The 21,513-nt window shown below is 33.7% G+C and overlaps 1 protein-coding gene across 1 annotated transcript; it reads right to left on the bottom strand.

Annotated features, from left to right (window-relative positions):
• Positions 1–1,216: 1,216 nt before the first annotated feature.
• Positions 1,217–16,568, bottom strand: LOC149896564 (uncharacterized). Its single transcript, XM_090117626.1, has 3 exons — positions 16,201–16,568; positions 2,545–2,720; positions 1,217–1,576 (listed from the first exon to the last, which is right to left on the bottom strand). Exons 1-3 carry the CDS (start codon positions 16,553–16,555, stop codon positions 1,271–1,273), a joined length of 837 nt encoding a protein of 278 aa, XP_089973752.1. The 5' UTR covers positions 16,556–16,568; the 3' UTR covers positions 1,217–1,270.
• Positions 16,569–21,513: the final 4,945 nt, after the last annotated feature.

Genomic DNA, 21,513 nt, shown 5'->3' with positions numbered 1-21,513 from the left:
CGACGTCCCACCCTCGAAGAACTTTTGACTTGTCTACACCAGAGTACCTACTTATAATATCACATTTAGTTTCTTTGTCGACATTTTAGTGACAGTAACTTTTAGATTAGAGATTACTTCTGTGAATATGAATATGAGGTAGTTTGTATATTTTAATTAACCAAACTTTACCAGATTATTGTTTTCCAAGTATTTTGTAGTTCTTCACTGCTCTCCCAAATTGATTAGTAGTAAAAAGTAGCCTACTCCCTCGATATTCACTTAGGATTAATAAATAGTCTTTTTACTAATGTAAGAATTATCAAAATCGGTCAAGTAGATTCGTTTTAAACGTACATAGTTACAAACAGTACTAAAACATTTCACAACAAATAGAATATTAGGTACTAGCTGTGCCTTGAAACATCCTCGCATTTTCCATTGTTCCGTTCCTATTTGTAGAAACTAGAAGCGTGATCTCGATAATTAATAATCTGTCGGTGCATTTACATCAAGAGCATTCTTTCGTGATTTTTTTGTGTAAACGAAAACTCGTATTCAGTGTTGTTCAGTATTAGAACATTGCATGGAATCTTTTCGAACGCATTAAATACAACGAAAGAATGCTCTACGCGTGTTTACACTAAAGAATTTGACAAGGTGGTGTTAGAATGAGCATTCGCTAGTTTGATGTAGATTGCACCGTAACACTGAAATAAACGGACCTAGTTCCTAAGATTAGCGCGAGGAAACAAAAAACAAATTCTTTAGCGTAAGGTCAGTATAGATCTTCATTTTTATTATATGATAGAGACTGAAACTAAAATTAATTAGCTGATAATTAAAGATGACTTAATACTTATATTCTTATTAGCATTGCGCCCGCGGCTTCGCCCGCGTTTTCAGAGAAAACCCCGCATAGTTCCCTTTCCCGTGGGATTTCCGGGATAAAACCTATCCTAACTCTCAAATTGGATTGAACTGCACATGGTGTGCGAATTTTATTATAATCGGTTAAGTGATTTAGGAGTCCATTGAGGACAAACATTGTGACACGAGATTTATCATATTAAGATTTAGATGCTGTACAAAAATAATCAGTGCAGGGGTTTTACGAACTTTTTAATTACTCCTTACCAAGCTCCTTACTCTTTTTGACAGCAAAAATATCTCTGAATTTATAAAATAGGTTATTCTCATTATAGGAAGCTTAAAATAAAACAAACCAATCATATCACACAATATTTAATATCTTTACAGGCAAATGCATTATATTACTACTATAACCTAGCTAGCTTTGGAAATGTCTCAACGGACTCCCGTCATATAAATTTCTTGATATTTCTTGCTTCGTATTGAAGAACGCAGACGTCTGAGATTGCAGCAAACTTCCAGGCAAAGGCTGGGTTCTTTCTAGTCTAAATTGTAAATTCTGTTTCTCCATTTGGTGGTGTTGTGTCCTAACAGCGAATCGGTTTACGTGTACAGGAATGGGGACTACTATCTTTGTACCAGATTTACTAGCTTGGCTTCCAGAAGCTAGGCCAGCTTTGACTCGCTTCCATTTTGCTCGACGGTTTTGGAACCATATCTTCACCTGGAATAGAGACTTTATATTAAAAGAGAATAGTTTTGCGCTTGGCGTTTTATATGGATGGTGTGCTTTTTAATGCAATAATGAAAGATCTTTTTCTTCTTGTTAGTAAGGGATAATACTTAAATGTAGATATTAGGTAAACTGTATTTAGCTTTAAATTTTTGACGTGACAACGTCTTAAATTAGGTTGCGACTGGGAGTCACTTATGAAAAAGTGTAACGCTCGGTAACGTTACGATGAGTCACCGAACGAGAGAGAGGCCCGCGGTCTGCCGCGCGCGCAGCACATAAATATTCTACCGAGAAAAAGACGTTGTCACGTAAAATCTTCGCCCGTAAAACCGACTTTACAGGCAACCATTTTTTAAATCTTAATTAAAATATAAATTCCTTATTGAAGCATTGTCCTGTAACGGTGCATTTACATCAAGCGAACATAGAGCTAGAGCAAGAGCATTATTTCGTGATGTTTTATAGTGTAAACGAAAACTCGTATTCAGTGTTGTTCAGTATTAGAAGTCAGAACATAGCATTTTATGAAATAGAATATTTTCGAAAGCAAGTGCTTTCGAAAATATTCTATTCTATGTAATGTAGAACAACGAATGTATTGTATTCTATGTAATGCAGAAAAGAAAGTAGAACAACGAATGAATGCTCTACGGCGTAGAGTCTACACCCTGTTTACACTAAAATAATTTGACATAGTGGGGTTAGAATGAGCATTCGCTCGTTTGATGTAAATGCACCGTAATAGAAAGTGATGTTTTAAATAAATAATTAAATATTATTTATGTGTGTGTGCGTGTGTGTCAGTGTTTGGTGGTCAATTATTTATATGTGTGTACCATGTGTATTTAAGTTATTCAATTAAAATATAATTTACTTGCATATGTGTGTGAGTGCGTAGCGTGGAATTAGTAGTTTGTTTAATCAATTCGTAGATTTCTTTTTCATCACTAACTTACCTGGACCTCACTTAATTTGAGTGCAGATGCGATCTGCGATCTCTCAGTAAGACTAAGATACTTCTTAGCGTGGAACTCTCTCTCCAACTCAAGTAGTTGTTCTGATGTGAATGCTGTTCGACGTCGACGGGCTTTGCTTTCGCGTGGTGTGTCGTCATCTGCTTCTGAGTCGTTGCCTGTAAGAGGAATTAATATAAATCAAAGAAATAATCGATATTTTAAAATACTTATGAAAGTCGGAGAATCTCTTGATAGTGTTTATTATAATAGTGTCATCTCTTTTTTACATATACAGGGTGGAAGGTTAAGATGGGGCATGAAGGGCAGGTACCTTAACCGTTGTAGCTACATGAAAACGTTCTTAGGAGACTATATCCTTAAATTCTTGAGAAATTTTAATCTGCATTCACAGATTTTTGAAAAAATGTACGGTCAGCAAGGAAATCGGCAGTTTTCAAAAAAAATTTTTTTGATGCCAATCGATCCAGTTTCTCATGGGGATCAAAACACTCTAAAAGACCAACTGAGGTATGAGTACTAGAAAAGTCAGAAATCGCGAAAAACTATTTCCACACATTCACTAAGAAATAAGTGATTCAACAAAAGATGCGCTAATAGAAAACTCCAAAGAGATTTTCAGGCTTCAAAATTTTTTGTTTCTGATTATTAAAACACATACTGATAATAAGAAGAAACATTAATTTAATTAAACGGTTGTCAAAGAAAATAAAAAATAACAAAATAATAACAAAAAAAACAACATTTAAAGTGGTGATGGCCGCCCCGTAGCCCCGACTTTAAATTTATAAAAGATCATACAACAATGCTCAAGAACTAAAAGATTCACTTTCTGCAATACTTTACGGAATTCACCCAAATAAGTTGTCGGCTGCTACGCGCTCAGTAGTAAAACGAACAAACCTATGTTTACGTCAAAACGGTGACCACTTTGAGCATCTCATATCATAAGTTTTATGTAAATTATTTCAGAAATTCTGGAATTATCACCACTTTAAATGTTGTTTTTTGTTATTATTTATTTTCTTTGACAACCGTTTAATTAAATTAATGTTTCTTCTTATTATCAGTATGTGTTTTAATAATCAGAAACAAAAAATATTGAAGCCTGAAAATCTCTTTGGAGTTTTCTATTAGCGCATCTTTTCTTGAATCACTTATTTTCTTAGTGAATGTGTGGAAATAGTTTTTCGCGATTTCTGACTTTTCTAGTACTCATACCTCAGTTGGTCTGTTAGAGTGTTTTGATCCCCATGAGAAACTGGATCGATTGGCATCAAAAAAATTTTTTTTGAAAACTGCCGATTTCCTTGCTGACCGTATATTTTTTCAAAAATCTGTGAATGCAGATTAAAATTTCTCAAGAATTTAAGGATAGTCTCCTACGAACGTTTTCATGTAGCTACAACGGTTAAGGTACCTGCCCTTCATGCCCCATCTTAACCTTCCACCCTGTATAATAACAAGCCGCTTGCCGGGACTTCATTCCGGTTGACTCGGAATAAAATTAATATTAACAATATGTTATAATACGATAACCTTATAAAATAATTGTATTGGTTACCGATGATAAGTGTACAAAGATATATAATAAATTTTTCCTATAAAGACTAAAGATATTATGATTATGAAGATAGCGTACGCGATGCATTTGAAAATAAAAATAATTTTCTTATAATTTTAATTTACTCTACCACTTAATCTGTTTAGTTTATCTTCAGTTTTCCACAGCTGGCGCGCTTTGCCATTAGGTACCTAAGTAGGTAATTCAAATTAAACTTCGCAGTAACTTAACTTCAAAAATAAATTACATAAAAATAATATTATAGCTCTTTTCCCGCCAAATCGCTTGAAAACTACAGCCGCAGATTACAAATAAATTCGAAATTCGAATATCATAGGCAATTCCATAAAAGGAACGCCACTCGCACCCCACAGTCCAGTAACAAGAATAAGGCGGGACACTGACGTAGCGGCTATCAGTTTTTATTGACCATTCGAGGAGCAAATGACGTCTGACACATCGATTTTGACATTTACTTTTTTTTTGCGAATTGTGCAGTTTTGGTGTGTTTACTGTTTAGCGATTGTTGGTTTTATTAGATGGGAGGGAATTAGCAATTCAACTTAAAATATCATTACCGTTGTATTACGCATTTGCAGATTTTCATTGCGCTGTTGTACGTATAGTTCTTAAATTTCAGCAGAAATATCAATAAATAAAGTATAGGAAAGGCTTCCTTAACCGTCATTAAGCCTATATTTTATTATTTATTACATTTATTATACCCTTGTCTTGTCGCCCAGACGCTGTTTAAAAAAATCTAACGACTGCACCTATGACAACATTTCGTTTATAGAGCATGGCGAAGAAATAAACATAAGTACACATATAGATAAATATTAAATACCTACATAATGTATTCGAATCTGTATTCGAGGGTCTGTACCCTCAAGACATTATCACATAAAAATAACAACTTCGTACCTAACACATAAACAGATTATTATTCCACATCACACCACAATATAGCTTAAATCAAATTCCGAGAACCAACTCAAAGTGCCAAATGTGACACCGAATTTAGTATTCCCGTGTGCAATGTGCAATTTTCCATGAAGAAAGACATAAAGATCGCTGCAAATGAATACGTTTATTTCTTATGGCCGACGACATCGATTGACAGTTATCGAGCGCGCGAAATGAATTGTAAAAAAAAAACATTGACATAACCTCTACAATTCTATAATACGAACAATCAAAATTGTATCTTATAGCTATAGCGAATAGGTTCAAATTCCAATATCAATGTGTTAATAATTTTGTAATCATAAAACCGAGTTCCCGCCAATGTTCGCGTTCGGAATTTGAAATTCGATTGCGATTCGAAGAGCGGCGAAGTTAAATCGTTCGTGAACTGTTAATATGTGTATTTGAATCGATATTTATCGATACGGACATCACTAGATCGTGACGAGAGGCACGTATGTCGATAACTGACGCCCTATTTAACGTTAGTGGGTAGCTTCTAGATGTTATCTGATGAACTAATGTTTTATATCCTGTTAGTCTATTTGCTTTACATATTAGTATATTACGGTCTATTGATGCAAATTGTACACAGATAATATTACTTTTAGTTATACAGGGTGTCCCACTATCGGTATACTAAGCGCGAAGGGAATTGTAGTATTGCATACACTGATCACGTAAAAAATACTTAAACAACAAAATTACATAAAAAAAATTTGCTGAATTTTTCCTGAAAATCCATGTTTTCTTCTTTAGCTTCGCGCAGCCGGCATTTACCGCTTCGCTAATGTGAGCATTTTGTCTATGAAAGCATAATCTTAAACGATAGGTCACCTGCTGGTAGCAAAGCTGGGTGGGTTGCTTGTTATGGGTGTACACGTATAGAGTTTTAAGAAGTCGGCTATTTGAAAAAAAATTTCGTCTGGAATTTTATAAGTATTTTTTACGTACTCAGCGTATGCAAAACTATAACTTCCTTTGAGCTTAGTATACCAACAGTGGGACACCCTGTATATACAAGGAAGATATAATATTTTATTCTCTTAAAAATCACATTTTCAGCCGGGTTAGGCCAGGTAGGTTGTAAGTGGCAACAAATAACTACATATATATTCGTAGCATTGTAATTGCATATAACTAAATATTCGTTAATTACCTATTGTGTTATTAAGTCACCGATGGCCAGCAACACATTTTTTCATATATGTACTTATTTTGTACAGACGCACCGCACACGTATAGACGATAGCAACTATTCGCTGCAGAAGTGTCCACTAAAAGGTAAGGCACAGAATATGTAGTAGGTAGTACTAAAACGATAAGCGTAAGCAAAAAAAGGTTGATAAATCGTTCAATAAAATTTTGTGATTTCCAATAAGAAAATAAGAGGCATACTGCATCAGATGAAGAGAAAGCAATCCTTTATCGGAAAGATTTAAATTTAAATGTTAATTTTAAATTTTCATCTGTTCAATTATTTTAATTACTTTAATCTGTAAGTCGAAGTCGTTATATGTACTTACTTTTTAGTTAAAAATATAAAATTTTTGAACAGTGTTGAACTTATCAAAGCTTTGCGCTAGGGATTTATTTGTTTGCATGCTTTAAAAGTATATTTACATATATTTATTTAAAATTCACACCAAACCCTTATATTCCAAGCATCAGCTAATTTGTATTTATTCTTGTTTGCTGTATAATAAGAGCTTATTAAAAGCAATAAAACTTTATCGACAACAAACATGGAACATTTAATATGCACAATTCTGCACCAATGTGAGAAATTTAAACCGAGTCGGTACGTGATTGTCATTTGAATGTGGAATTTGAATTTTGCAAATTCTATTTTCCCGCCTTTTTGCATTTTTTATAGTCATTCGATTCCTTTCTTAAACTGCTTTTTGTTCACTAACAATTGGCAAAGGTAAGAAAAGGCTATGTTTAAAACAAATTGCATTGGATGTAGAGATTGGATGATTAACATGATTTCTTGAGCTAGGCACCTTTCATTTGCAATTTATTAAATCAAAAAATTGCACCTTTGTTGTAACTTCGTTAAACCAAGATATTACATTATTTATTACTTACTATAGATTTTCGCCTGCGGCCAATATTTCCTAACACTTTATCTTATAGCAGTATTATTGCCAGTGTGGGAAAGTGACGGCGCTACACAACCTATATAACGCTGTCATTTTTCCACTTTGGAAATAATACTGCTTTCAAACATGGTACGAGGACAGATCTTATATTTATTAAAATGAAATAAAACTAAACCACCAGAGAAAGAGATCTGGGAGTAGAACTGGGTTATATAGTTATTACATTAAAATATCTAACCATCACTTAAATTAATATGTACAGAAATTAACTCCAGCCACACACATTACGAAACTAATTCATGTTTGTCATTACTATATTTTGCCAATCGTTCGCGCCCTTTGCCCTTTACAAAGTGACAGCTGTCACCTTGTCAAGTTTCCGCCGAATACAGCCAAAACGTTCGAATGGCTGCCCGCCATTCACGCCGCGATTTCATGGCACAGATGCGACTGTAGTGGCGTGACGACATCCGTTAATTTCAACAAGGCATGCCTAATTGTGGATTTACGATTATAAATTGTATTGATCTGTTTAGAAGTTTACGGGTGTGAAAGATTTGGATTATTTGCCGTATAATCTTACCTTAGGGAGGCATTTATCTCGATGACGTGTTTTAATGTTATCAATGTCCTATGATGCCAAGTGGAAAAAAGTACACCTTGATAGCGTAGGTTTTTTATAAATATACTCTCCTTATATAGTTAGGAACTAGGCATTCTTTTATAAAATAATAATATCTACCACTAAAATAAAAATTAACTGCAAGAAGCGCTTCCTATTAATACTTTATGCTCTAACTGATAGATTTTCAATCCAGAGTGAGCAGCTAGTTTGATATAAAGGAAAAATTCAGCTGTAAATCAAACGGGGCAATAATAAATAATGTTAATTATAGTTAACACATTAACATTATTTATTATTTCCGCTGCCGAATAATCATCAAAACAATGTTTTTGTAATTTTTTGCGTAATGAAGAATGAAGATTAAGAAGATCCTACTAATCTTACTAATATTATAAATGCGAAAGTTTGTGAGGAAGGATGTATGTGTATGTGTATGTTTGTTACTCTTTCACGCAAATACTAGTTAACCGATTACAATGAAATTTAGCACACTTATATAGAGGGTAACTTGGATTAACACATAGGATAGGTTTTATCCCGAAAATCCCACGGGAACGGGAGCTATGCGTGCTATTCTTTGAAAGCGCGGGCGGAAAGCTAGTATAACATAAACGTAGCTTAATCGTGAAGATATTATGAATTTATGAAACTAATAACTACCTACCTACTGAACAGATTTGGACGCAGTATTTTACTATACATATATGGATATAATGTAGGTATACATAATCTAAACTAAATATAGGATAACTAAAGCATAGTTATGTAGCCCACATATAGCATTTTTTCTATCAACAAAATTTATATTTGTCATCAAGTTGTATCACCTAATAAATAGATCTATCAAAAAGCAACTAGATGAATATTAATGTCCTTACCAATTCCTCGTTCCCTACAATTCTTTTTCCCTAGAGAATAAGGGTCAAACGACAGTTTCGGGGTTAAAATTCCGAAATAATTGAATTTAAATCTTATGATACTCGTATTATTTATTAACAGTAAAATGTATTCTTATAAGAAAGCATGCAGAAAGCTATTAGTTTTATATTACCTACTCAAGAAATTTTAAGTTCTTTTCAACTTTGAATCTCCGTTATTGTAGAAAAACTCCACATGATCTGTAAAAAATAATTACTCCAGTCTATCTTATAGTAATACAACTTTTAATCATATTCGTACATAGGTATAGGCACATTTAGGTAGGTACTCTTTTAATATACTGATTATAAACTAATTAAAAAGGGATGATTTATCTTTTTAATAGTGAAAGAATTTTTCAAATCGTTAAGTATTTTTGTATTCAATCCATACTAATAGGTAAGGTATCCATACTAATAAATGCGAAAGTAACTCTGTCTGTCTGTCTGTTACTCAATCACGCCTAAACTACTGAACCAATTTGCATGAAATTTGGTATGGTGATATTTTGATACCCGAGAAAGGACATAGGCTACCTTTTATTGCAAAATATGTACCACGGGCGAAGCCGGGGCGGACCTCTAGTCTATACAAATATTATAAAGAGGAAAGGTTTGATTTTTTGTTTGTTTGTTTGTATGAATTGAATAGGCTCCGAAACTACTTGGCAGATTTGAAAAATTCTTTCACTGTTGGAAAGCTACATCATTTCTGAGTGACATAGGCTAGGTTTTATCCCGGAAATCCCACGGGAACGGGAACTATGCGGGTTTTTTTTTTGAAAACGCGGGCGAAGCCGCAGGCGGATTGCTAGTATTTCATAAATTAATTCAAGACAAAAAACCTATGCTTTAGAAAAGAGAGAAAACTGCACACTTGTGCTTGCTATTTAAAAAGACTTGCGGACAATTACTTGCGGATGGAAATGACGTTTCACTGTGTGACGTCATTTTCCTTGAAATATCTTTTATTTTCAACCGTCTGCACCACAAGTACAATAACATTTAGATATCTAGTGAAGATAATAATGAGAAAACTGTGATTACTTAGCCTGTGTACGCACAGCGGTTTTCCACCACCTGTATTTTATTCTCCACAATCAAAATTACCACCAAGAAATTACCAGTCCTCACTGCGAAAAAAAATCGCGTGTATTTTGGCATTTCAATTCAGTTTTCAACCGAGAAACACGTGCAATCTATAGGTACAAATATTATAAAGCTGAAGAGTTTGTTTGTTTATTTGAACGCTCTAATCTTAGGAACTACTGGTCCGATTTGAAAAATTCTTCCGATGTTAGATAGCCCATTCATCGAGGAAGGCTAAAGGCTTATATTATATCATCACGCTAAGACCAACAGGAGCGAAGCCACGCGGCCGCGGGTGAAACCACGGAGCTCAGATAGTAATTAATATAGTTTCAAAACAAATTGTATCTAGGCTAATATTCCCTGAGAAACAGTTATGAACATTTATACAGGTATACTAATAGATCTTATGTATTTAAAATGTTACCTATATCAATAATTTAAGTAAAAAAATAAAAAAAATAGTGTTTTTTCTTAATATGTGTGTGTATGTATTATCTTACAAGTGCAATGTATGATACATAAAGACATTTTAAGTTTGAAAAATCAGATGTTTTGCGCGAAGTGACAGTAGTACCCACCTCAACGCTTCGCTTATGAGGCGTGCAAAACACGCTTTTTATAGAAAACCGACCTAAAAGCGTGTTTTTTAGTTTTTTTTAACTATTATTATTATGTCCGAAATTAATAATGTAACTAGGTACCTCCTAACTCCTAAGGAGGATCCTATTGTATAATTTTTTATCGATTCATCTCCAGACTGTCAATGCCATATGAAAAACAAACTTAGGTATACTACAAATTGATTATTGACAAGCTTTTCTCAGAAAATGGATTGCTAAATAATAAATATGAATACCTATAGGTAGGTATGATTGCAACTTTTGAATGAGGATTGATTTTTAATTGATATCGTATAAATTACGAAATTTTAATTGAGCGGTAATTATTTTCACAATAAAGAAAAATAGAGCTGTTACATTTGAATTATATTAAAGAAGATAGAGCCACAGAATAATCGATTACAGGAGGAGATAAAAACTACGATTTTATGGGTAGAGGACGCGCAAACGTTATAAAATTCTTTAAACATTTTGCTGACTGATCACTTTACTACCTTCTGCAACAACCTATAACTATTGTGTAAACAACGTATTTTAAATATGATTAAAATGTTGTTAATAATTTATTTTATTGTCCAACAGGGACGCGCTTGACAATCTCGGCTGATGGTAATCTACGATGGAACGCTCTGCACTTGAAGACCTTGTATAAATCATATCAAATCTAAATAAAATGCCCAGATTATTTTAATAAAGTACATGATTGATTTTGAATTTGAGTTTATTTAATACGCTCTATACTTTCTTAGTTTTAGTTTTTTATAGCACATTTTTACTGAGAAGACGAGGTTCTTTTGTTTTTTTTTCGATTTCAATAATTTTATTTAGGGCTGATTTTTCAATCCTTGGTTAAAACTTATTCGTCGAATAATGTATAAAACTACCATTTTAAAAACCGGCCAAGTGCGAGTCGGGCTCGCGCACAAAGGGTTCCGTAGCAGCAAATATAATAAATTACAGTTAAATCAACCTATCTCAAAAACTATAAGAGATACTTTGATCAAACCAAAAATCGTTGAAAGAGTTAATTAGCATGCATCACCTCTATTTTTTTTAGAATTTTATACCCCGTAGTTATAAAAATAGAGGGGGGGGGACATACTTTTTACGACTTTGAGAGCTGATATCTCAAAAACCGTTCACTTTAAGAAAAATGTTTTTTAGAAAACTTTATATCATTTTAAAAGACCTTTCCATTGATACCCCACACGGGTATGTACATCGAAAAAAAAAATTTCATCCCTCAGTTACATGTATGGGGGGCCCCACCCCCAATTCTTTTTTTTACTATTTAGTGTCATATTTTTGTAGCGGTTCATACAACACATATTCCCATCAAATTTCATCACTGTAGTACTTATAGTTTCCGAGTAAATCGGCTGTGACAGACGGACAGACGGACAGACGGACAGACGGACATGACGAAACTATAAGGGTTCCGTTTTTGCCATTTTGGCTACGGAACCCTAAAAACGTATTCTGGTTGCCCGTATTTGACAGTTTACGTGACATTTTAATATTATCGTGTAATACTTTATTGGACGGATAAGTTTTATCCAAGCATTGAAAAATCGGCCCTAAATGTATTATGTAGGTATATTATGTAGAGAATTGGCTATTGAACAAATTTTGTTACCAATGTTATTGCTTCGCAATAATCGACATAAATTATCGGCCATGTCAACTTTTTTTGAACGTTGACTGGATGTAATTTTTACATTAATAGCTTTTTCTTTCTTACAGTGCCTTTTTTGGGTAGAGAGATATTGAAACTCCATTACTACATTTGCAAAATTACGAATCCATTGTTACTTTATTAAATATATAATTTTTATTTCGAATATGCCGATTTCCCTCAATATCGGCCACTAACACCAAACTAACACCCTAATATCTGCCGTCTTTGGCCCTAATATCGGCATACCTTTTCTAAGGTAAGTTAGATCAATAAAACTTAAAACTGGTAACATTTTTTATTATCAATTGAGATACAAATCATTTTTTTAACTCACCTATCATGATTGGTCTTTTCGTTACATTGTCTTAAAAATTAAAAGTAATGTACCTAGTTCAGTATTCTTCAGACAAATAAAGATATGGGATTAAGTGATACTTATGTCCATCAACTAGAAAAAGAATTGGTTTGGAAATGTTATCAGAAATCACCCAATCATTAAAGCCATTTGCAACATATTCATAGAATACTACGAGTACATACACTTCTAGTGCACCCACTATTTGATAAACCAAGAAACCAGGAGGATGGTGTGCTATTAACGATTACTTTAGGTGGTCTACGGATGTAGGGAAAACAACCATGGGAGGCAAAGATTTTCCTTATGCAGATATGACTAGCAAAACAGTTATTATTACTTTTTCACTGCCCTTACCAACTTCATAAATGTTGTATTACTTTTGTCTTCGGACAAATACTCGTCTCATCCCTATTAAATATTCTCAGTGGATCTTGTAATATGTCTTCCGTGTCCGATTGATTTTAAGTCATTAAACCACTTCTTGTAAGTCATTAAACCACTTTCTTCTGTAACTACAGCCCTGGCCAGCGTATTAGCTTCTGGAGCCTTTTCATTAAGAATTGAATCTCTTTTTAAAAACAAGGAATACCACTTTTTCTCTGAATTTCCATTTTAAACGGATTGCTTCGTTTATCATCTTTTATAATATTTTAACGCAATTGCGGTTTTCCTAGATCACGTTCCTACGATAGCCATCCGTATCAACCACTAAAAAATTTCTTCTCCTTCATTTTGGTTTAACCCATTGAGCCCCGAACGGCCCGATCTGGCCGCGACACAATAGATTTTCTATTGTGTGATTCCGGGGCCTGATGGATTAAGACGGTATCTCTACCAACTGTGCAATCTGTGTCTATTCTTTCATGAAGTCTATCTTGTAAAGTGGTCCTCAGAATGTCGTATTGTCGAGATGCTTCTCTGATGCTCATATTTTGATGGCATTCACTGCCTCTATTGTTTTACTACGGTCAACAAAAAGGAAACGTTTGCAATGGCCAACGTTTTCCTTTTTGTTGATCTTTTGGGAGTTTTGATTGAGAAGGCATGATTTTGGCATAGCTCAACAAAAATTAAAATACATCTTGTATCACCTCCCTAGTAGAAAAGGTTTTACTAAGGTGGCCGTTATTACGCATCGATTCACTATATATATCGGCCGTAGCTAATAAAAATTGTTTTTAGGCGGCCGACTTTAGGATCTAGTGATCAAACGGAGCTGTTGTTTCATTTCTAACCTTATTAATGCTACTGCTGACATTTAAAATAGCTAAACAAGTTATTTAAAGTTTTCATGCATTACCCCAATATCGACCACCCGGCCGATATTGAGATTTATCAATAAATATAGATCCCTAATCTCGGCCCCGCAATTATTTTATTAAAAAGACAAGTAAATGTAAAAACGCACTATCTTATCTAAAATTTGAATGTTTTTCTTTAAGAACACATAAAATTTAATACTATAGGTTTGTTTAATTCCATTAAAATACTTATCCACGTAAAGCGTCGACTCAGGGATTTGACTCAGCAATGTCGCCAAATCACTCACGTCTGTATCTTCGCGTGCTCTATGGCCAACTGAATGTTCCACAGTTGAGGTACCCGCACCCAAATTTGGGAGGTTTTGCGTATGTATATAGAGTAACTTTTTGCATAAAAACTTTTATGATTTAAGATCGATTTTTATAGTTATATTCAATTTTCTCGAAAAGGCCGATATTAGGAGACGGCCGATAATAGGAGACTCCACCCTACCTAGCTGGCTTTCCGCCGGGAGTGTCGTCCGCATGGTCAAAGGGGAATCAGATGTTTTCACCGTAGTAAAATATCACTGCCTCTAAATTATCAGGGCCCAGACACAAAATGATTCCGTCAAATAGATACGTTGCGGTAATAAATAAAGGAAAAAAAGATACTTTTGTACCTATTTTCTATTTAATAATATGGATATTGGATGGGAATAAGCTATAGGCAGATATTTCAGTCTAGTTTTATACAAGGTTTTGTTTTATTTTTTTTCTCTATGCCTGGTAGACCTAGCGATATTGCCGCCTTTTGCTTATATATCCCATTATTTTCTTTTTATATTCTTACTAGCTTACCGCCCGCGGCTACGCCTGCTTTGTCTAAAACTAAATAAATTACATAATAAAACCATCCGTTTGAGTTAGTCTATCTATTAAAAAAACCGCATAAAAATCCGTTGCGTAGTTTTAAAGATACATACAAAGGGACATAGGGACAGAGAAAGCGACTTTGTTTTATACTAGGTAGGTATGCTACGTAATGATTTTAGGCAATATTTTTTTTAATCTCATTACATTTCAAGGCCTCAAGGGGAGTAACATTATTTATCACCTATAGTGATAATAACTCACCCACTTACTGCTAATAAAACAAGAAAAAAATGCCAGAAATAAATTTTAAGGACTAGGTACTTGATCTTTGTAAAATTGGGCAGGACTATAATTGGTATCCCATTTTTTAACATCGAATCCTTCTTTTTGTCGTAATGTAATGTTATTATTAGTGTCTAGTCTATATTTCTCGATGAAAGGACTTTTCAAAAGATGAAAGTATTTTTTAATTGAATCAGCGGTTCCTGAGATTAGTGCGATCAAACACAAACTCTTCAGCTTTACCGTATAACGATATCACCTTATGATTACCTACAATTCACGTCACTTTTCATTATTGATTTTATTTCTAACTAGCTTTCCACCCGCGGCATCGCCCGCGCAGTCAAAGAAAAACCCGCATAGTTCCCGTTCCCGTGGGATTTCCGGGATAAAACCTATCATCCTATGTCCTTTCTCGGGTATCAAAATATATCTATACCAATTTTCATGCAAATTATTTCAGTAGTTAAGGCGTGATTGAGTAGGTAACAGACACACAGACAGAGTTACTTTCGCATTTATAATAGGTATTAATAGTATGGATTTTATTAAGCTTCTCTTATTTGCGATTTATTTTTATTCCGAATTGATATTTAAAGCAATTCTTTTCATGATAGAGCAAAATATTTAACTAAAATATTTAAAACGATACCATAAAATAATGTATCGTAATAAAAATAAAAAATATATCTAGATTAATAGGTACCTACATTACTTATGTAGGTAGAGAAAAATAATATATTTTCTGTAGATTTGTGTAATGGAAAAACTGAAAAACTAGTGGGTTAACCGATTTTTTTTAACCGACGCGAAGCATTTTTTTATTCAAAACTTATCTACTTATTTTCATAGTTCCATAACAACAATAATATTATACTTATTATGGTATGGTACTAGGTATGTAAGTACCTACCTACAGGCTACCTTTATTTCTTTTTAATTTGGATTGTTCCATACATGCTACAAAGGTAGGTCCTTCCAGATACAACAATGTGGCGTTTCTAATTTATATTATGTTTATGGCAACACCATCTGTGACGACGGGTGACATTAGAATTTAGAAGGTTCAAAAAGGAACGGTTAATTTTCCTATGTTGTTTTTCACCTTGTTTCTTGTTACACTGTATTTAAATATAAATGTGATATGTGACTGTGAAAATAAATAATCATTGATCAACAGAACAACGTGTTTCAAATATCAATCTAATAATGGGAATACAAACCCCATAACAATAATAATGAGGTGTGTGTAGAAGTGTATTTCTTATAATTAAACGAATAAAATCAAAATTCAATATTTATTTTAATGCCCACCTTGTGTATTATCATCTCCGCCATCACTTTCCTCACTGCCAACACTAACAGGACTTTCTCTCTTTTCATCTTCTTTATTTTCTCTCTCTATCTGCCCTCCAAACATTCGTAACCACGGCTCAGGATAACCAAGCAAAAACGGAAAATTTACAGCATTCTGTTGTAACAATGGCCCGTTCAAATAATACCGCATCCGATTTATATCAGTTCGTTCACTTTCATCATCCGAAGTTCTTGACACATCCGAAATATTGTTCTCTATGTCGATCTCTGGCGATTTTCTATCTGTGCCTATCAAAGATTCTATTGAAAACGGTTTTGGCGCTTTTCTTTTTGTCTGCGTATCCGAATCCATTGCACTCACTTTTTAAATTGTCTATGGTTTTTTTTTTATTTTTTATTAATTTGTCACTGGCTGGCACACGCGCGTAAAAAAAATTCGTACGAAAAACGCGGGACGCGTGCGTTCACCACGACATCGTAGTGATGTACTCAGCGCTCGCTGCTAGACACGCCCACATACGGGGTGTTGACTGTAGACGGATAATTTTATTTTATTAATGCTCGAACGTTTGTCGGGCGAACATAAGCTTTATTACAATCGTCGTAGTATCGCTCTATTACAGCTGCATTTTATTGTGTAAGATTGTAACTACGAAATCCGATGTGGAAAAGTAAACCTTATTTTCTTTCAGCCACGTCTATTTTCTAGTTGCATGTCACTGCTACGATTTGTGAAATAGCTGCATAGTAAACTGTGCTTTACTACACGTAAAAAAGGAACTATTTTCTGTACTAACGTTTTCATTTTGGTCTTTCTGAAACTGAAGTTAGAATGATTAAGGTCCGTTTCAAGAACTGTGTGAATGAGATGGGATTAACTTTTATGCGTACGATAGAGGGAGATAAGAAGTGAAATTTTGTGGAGTGTACACTGGTAATTGTTGGTGATCAGAATGTTTTGCCAGTGTCAGCACTTTGTACAAGTTTATCGTCTTGTGCTCCGTTTACTTGATCCCTGACTAAAACAAAATTCATGGTTTTGGTTTATCCAATAGATTTAGGTGTTATCTGATATTATTGTTTTCAATTTGCAATCGTTGCTTGACTGATTTGTGGGATACGAAATTACTACTTAGATGTGAAATTAAATATTTTTTAATAGATAGGTAGGTAAGTAGGTATCATTTTAATTCTTCGATACGGGAGTTTAATTTAAAAATGGGTAATTTACAGATAGTTCATTATGTCGGATATGCCGCCATGGCACAGACCATGGTTATGATACCTTATCATAACTTATTGGAAATATGAAATAATGCAGCTATATGAGGATCTATAATTTACAACATTAAAATGTTCTAATTTAAAATCATTGGATTTTCTCATTAGTTTACATGTAATATCAATATATTTATACCTACCGATAAATTAAATAATTTAGATACTTACCTAATTCTATCATACCTATTGATTTAAAATCAGTTAGTATCAAATAATTTTAAAAGATAGAAAAATTTCATGTACCTACCTAGTTATAATTTTAGAACTGCGCTCAAAACTACCTACTTAAGTACCTACCTATAGGTGATTCAAAACTACTAGGCCGTTTTACTTTCGTTATTTCCAGCTTTTACCTTTCGTTAGTTTAATCTTTTCTCATTATCTGTTAAAAACCCGTGAAGTCAGAACAAAGAGCTAGAAAAGCTCATCAAAATAAAATAATAAGCATTAGTAATAAGCCATTTGACTGGTCCACACAAACGGTGTCCCCCGCCAAACCGCCATTAGCGAACAATTTGTCCCCGCGTCCCCTCCAAATTGATTGAGGCCATTTCTTTGACCAAATGAATTACCACAGTCATTATGACTCGATTTTACCAACAAAATTATTGTAAAAATCAGCTAGTCGGATCGTTAGTTTGTAATATTGATAGGATATGAAGAATATCTGATATGAGCCGCGGTTTGACAGATAAATGACGACTATCATTAGGTATATTTAGATAATGATTGTCTTCACTTTTCCTATTTAATTAATTTTCTTTGTAATATTTTATTGGAAGTAGGTATTAGCAACCTTATATTACCTAAGTACTTTTATACTGCAAATAGTCTCTTTGATATTACATCATGAATTCTGTTTTAATAATAAAAAGAAAAATGAAATAATGACAGATGTTAAGTTCATTAAAATAATCTACAATTAGCAAATGCTGTTATTGTAAGTGACTCATACATATTATACCAGATGTATGTAATCCTACTAATAATTGGGAAAATATGCATTAAGAAATTAAATTTAACAATTTATGCAGTGTAATAACAGTTACCTTTAAGGATTTGATCAATTAAGACCTTCTTTTATCAAAATCGGCTAATAACCATTGTTAAAAATACTTTTGATAAATAATAGGTAAGTGGAGGTAAGAAAAGCAATATTATTAATTGTGAACTAACTGAAAAAAATTTTAGACGACTAGGTAGGTATATTCTAATTAGGTATCCATAGGTTAGGTTAGGTACCTACTAGTCGATGTTCCCAAAACGGAGGAAGTTCAATTTTATTGTTGTTTTGTTGCTCATACTCCGTAATTGGCATGATTCTTTTAGTGGCGGAAATAACATTTCATTTCACATTTGGTCCTATTTCTGACACAGAGAGAAGATAATAAATAGATAAGTAATGATTTGTCACGTGATGTTATATAATCCATTTCGATGAGATTACAATTACGAATTTATTTCAATTGGTGGTGTTTAATTTGCCAATAATTATGACGTACCTATCTATTGTCATAGTAGATATCTAATCAAGTGGCCTCTGGTTTGATCACCCTATGACTGCTCACTGCACTAGCTCTAAATTGTACGAAACATCCCATCAACATGTTTACGTTGAAAATTAAAATTCCATCGAACAGTTTAGTAATTTCTCAAGCCACATTCTGTTCATTTGAATTCTTATAAGTCAAAAATTGTTCTCGCCCTAAGTCCTAACCTACCTAATAGGTAAAAATTGAAACACATTCCGTTAAGAAATCGGCGTTCGAATTCTTAAATTAGAAATGAGTAGATAAAATGGTACGGGAGCCAGGTGCAAATTTGGTTAATTATTTCCTCTCAAGAGATAATTCGTCAGACGCCTCAGAGTAGATATAGTATTATAAAGCCTCGTCAGCTGGCGCTCGGTTGGGGGGGTGAGCGGTTGTAGCCTCCCACGCACGTAGGAAAAAAAAAACATTCATTCATTCATTTCCTATCAGCTAAAAATTTGTCAAATTGTAGCTAACCCAATATCTCAACGAAAAAAAATAATCAGCTGGTTACAACATTAATATACGTCAGCTGGTGTCTCGAACATGAAAGTTAAATTTAAATAAAAATTTATTTTCCGTGATTTCCTCTCAAACAAAAATTTAACTGATGATAGCTTATATGTAACTGTGGATAAATATATAGGTCAGCTGGCTGTATCTTGGTGGAAAAACCGTCAGCAGATACGGGAGGCTACAACCGCTCTTCCCCCCAACCGAGCTCCAGCTGACGTTCACGAGGCTTCATAATACTATACTTTGATGCATTTTACTAATTACCGCTTGAGAGGAACTTGGTCATAAAATCTGTTCCTGGCTCCCGTACCAAAACTATAAGTTAAGAGAAAGTCTCTCTAACAGTTTCAGTGACGACCGTTAAACTATCTAGGTACGACTTGTAAATTCAAATCGTTCATCCCAATACCCAATAGAATCATTTCGAAAACAACATTCCGATAAATTCGCCACTTGACAGGTGACAGTGACGTATGACGTAGGATTCTAGTCTCGTGCTAGGTTCACATGCAGGCTAGCATTAGCCTCCCAAATGACATCGCGGCTTGCATTATTATTTGATAGCCATAAAATGAGAACAATGGATCATTATTGGCATTACCGCGTTGATGAATTATTCGCATTGAATTATAGGTGCGTTTCTTTGAGCTGTCTGATAATTGCTTTTGTATTGTGAATACGTAATGTTGTGGAATATTTTTATGTTTCCGTGAAGAATATAAGGAAACAATTTCAAAAAATGATTTCTCATCAATAATACTAAACTTAAAAAATAAAAAAGCGTGTGTGCCGAGCACACGTGTCAAAAGTGAAACTTGGGCAAGATTCAAACATTCTAAAACCGTTGCCTTACACATGATGTGACTAAACGCGCCTAAAGAAGTTTCACTACAAAACATTCATGTAAATAATTTTATTTCCATAATGGTTTATTCAATGTTAAGAGACTTGACGATTTTCGCACCGTAATGATAATAAAAAACAAAATAAATTAACTATAAACTCATTAAAGCAACGAATCATCAAAATTGAGCGAACAATTTACTTAACAAATCGGATTTCCAGCCATTAATCTCGGAATCGCATCGCACCATTACCGCACCCCCTCATAAATCCACCATAATAGAATATTATTCATAACAATGTTAATATGACCGTAAAATTAAATAAACACACTGTATATCGTACGAAATTTAATCGAATTATCTCATCCCGCTCTCGTTAAGAACACGTGCAATACGTGAGAACGGGATGCACATATTTTGTTATTGCGTTTCGAATTCACTCCAGTGAGTAATGTTTTTCGACACGCCCCGCAATCAAGACTCTCTACTCTGATTGGTGGACGTTAATAGGGCGCGAAGTTGTCAAAGTTTTTTTTTTAATTTTCTTTCATTAGCGTCGAGCATTCTGTATTCAGCCGAATGTCATTCCCGAAACGCTTATGATTCCCCAGCGAGCGACGCTAGAAATAATCTAGTTGTATTTGACACTCAACGTTCCCTTGTTTATCATCATCATATTTTATTCATGAACTAAATTGACCTCTAATGAAATTTTAGAACGCAATTTTATTTTACCTATTGTTCTAAATTTGAGGGTTTTTAGGTACTGTCGATGTTGATTGTTGTTTTTAGTTTAAACCAAGTGGATGTTATTATTAAGCTTCAAATTGATCACTTAGAATATTGAAATGTACAATTTAAGTATGTATCTATTAAAATAATAAGAAATTTAATACTTTTGCTTACTAAGATAGGTATACCTATATACTATGAAGTACCTAATATTTATTAATTAATATTTAATAATATATAATATTATAACATTCCTAAGGTTATGTAACATTCCTTTTTGATATTTAGATATTACCAGTCTTGAACTCTTGAATCTAGATAATTACCTACCAATAGTTAGGTAATGAAGAATGTTACTAGGTATGCCAAATCCCTTGAAATTGTGTCTCAGTAAAGCCTGTATG

The sequence above is a fragment of the Colias eurytheme genome, chromosome 28 (genome assembly GCF_061535395.1).
Source record: "Colias eurytheme isolate Ceu_HAF_F1 chromosome 28, ilColEury1 Martin Lab GWU primary, whole genome shotgun sequence".
NCBI lineage: Eukaryota > Metazoa > Arthropoda > Insecta > Lepidoptera > Pieridae > Colias > Colias eurytheme.
This window is presented reverse-complemented; position numbering and strand designations above follow the sequence as displayed.

What these genes read in the sequence shown, in the direction of transcription:
- LOC149896564 (XM_090117626.1), bottom strand. Translation starts at nt 16,555, where the DNA reads ATGGATTCGGATACGCAGACAAAAAGAAAAGCGCCAAAACCGTTTTCA. An exon ending in CGGAGATGATAATACACAAG is followed by an intron (nt 2,721 to 16,200) that starts GTGGGCATTAAA and finishes TTCCTCTTACAG; the next exon opens with GCAACGACTCAGAAGCAGAT. An exon ending in TCAAATTAAGTGAGGTCCAG is followed by an intron (nt 1,577 to 2,544) that starts GTAAGTTAGTGA and finishes TCTCTATTCCAG; the next exon opens with GTGAAGATATGGTTCCAAAA.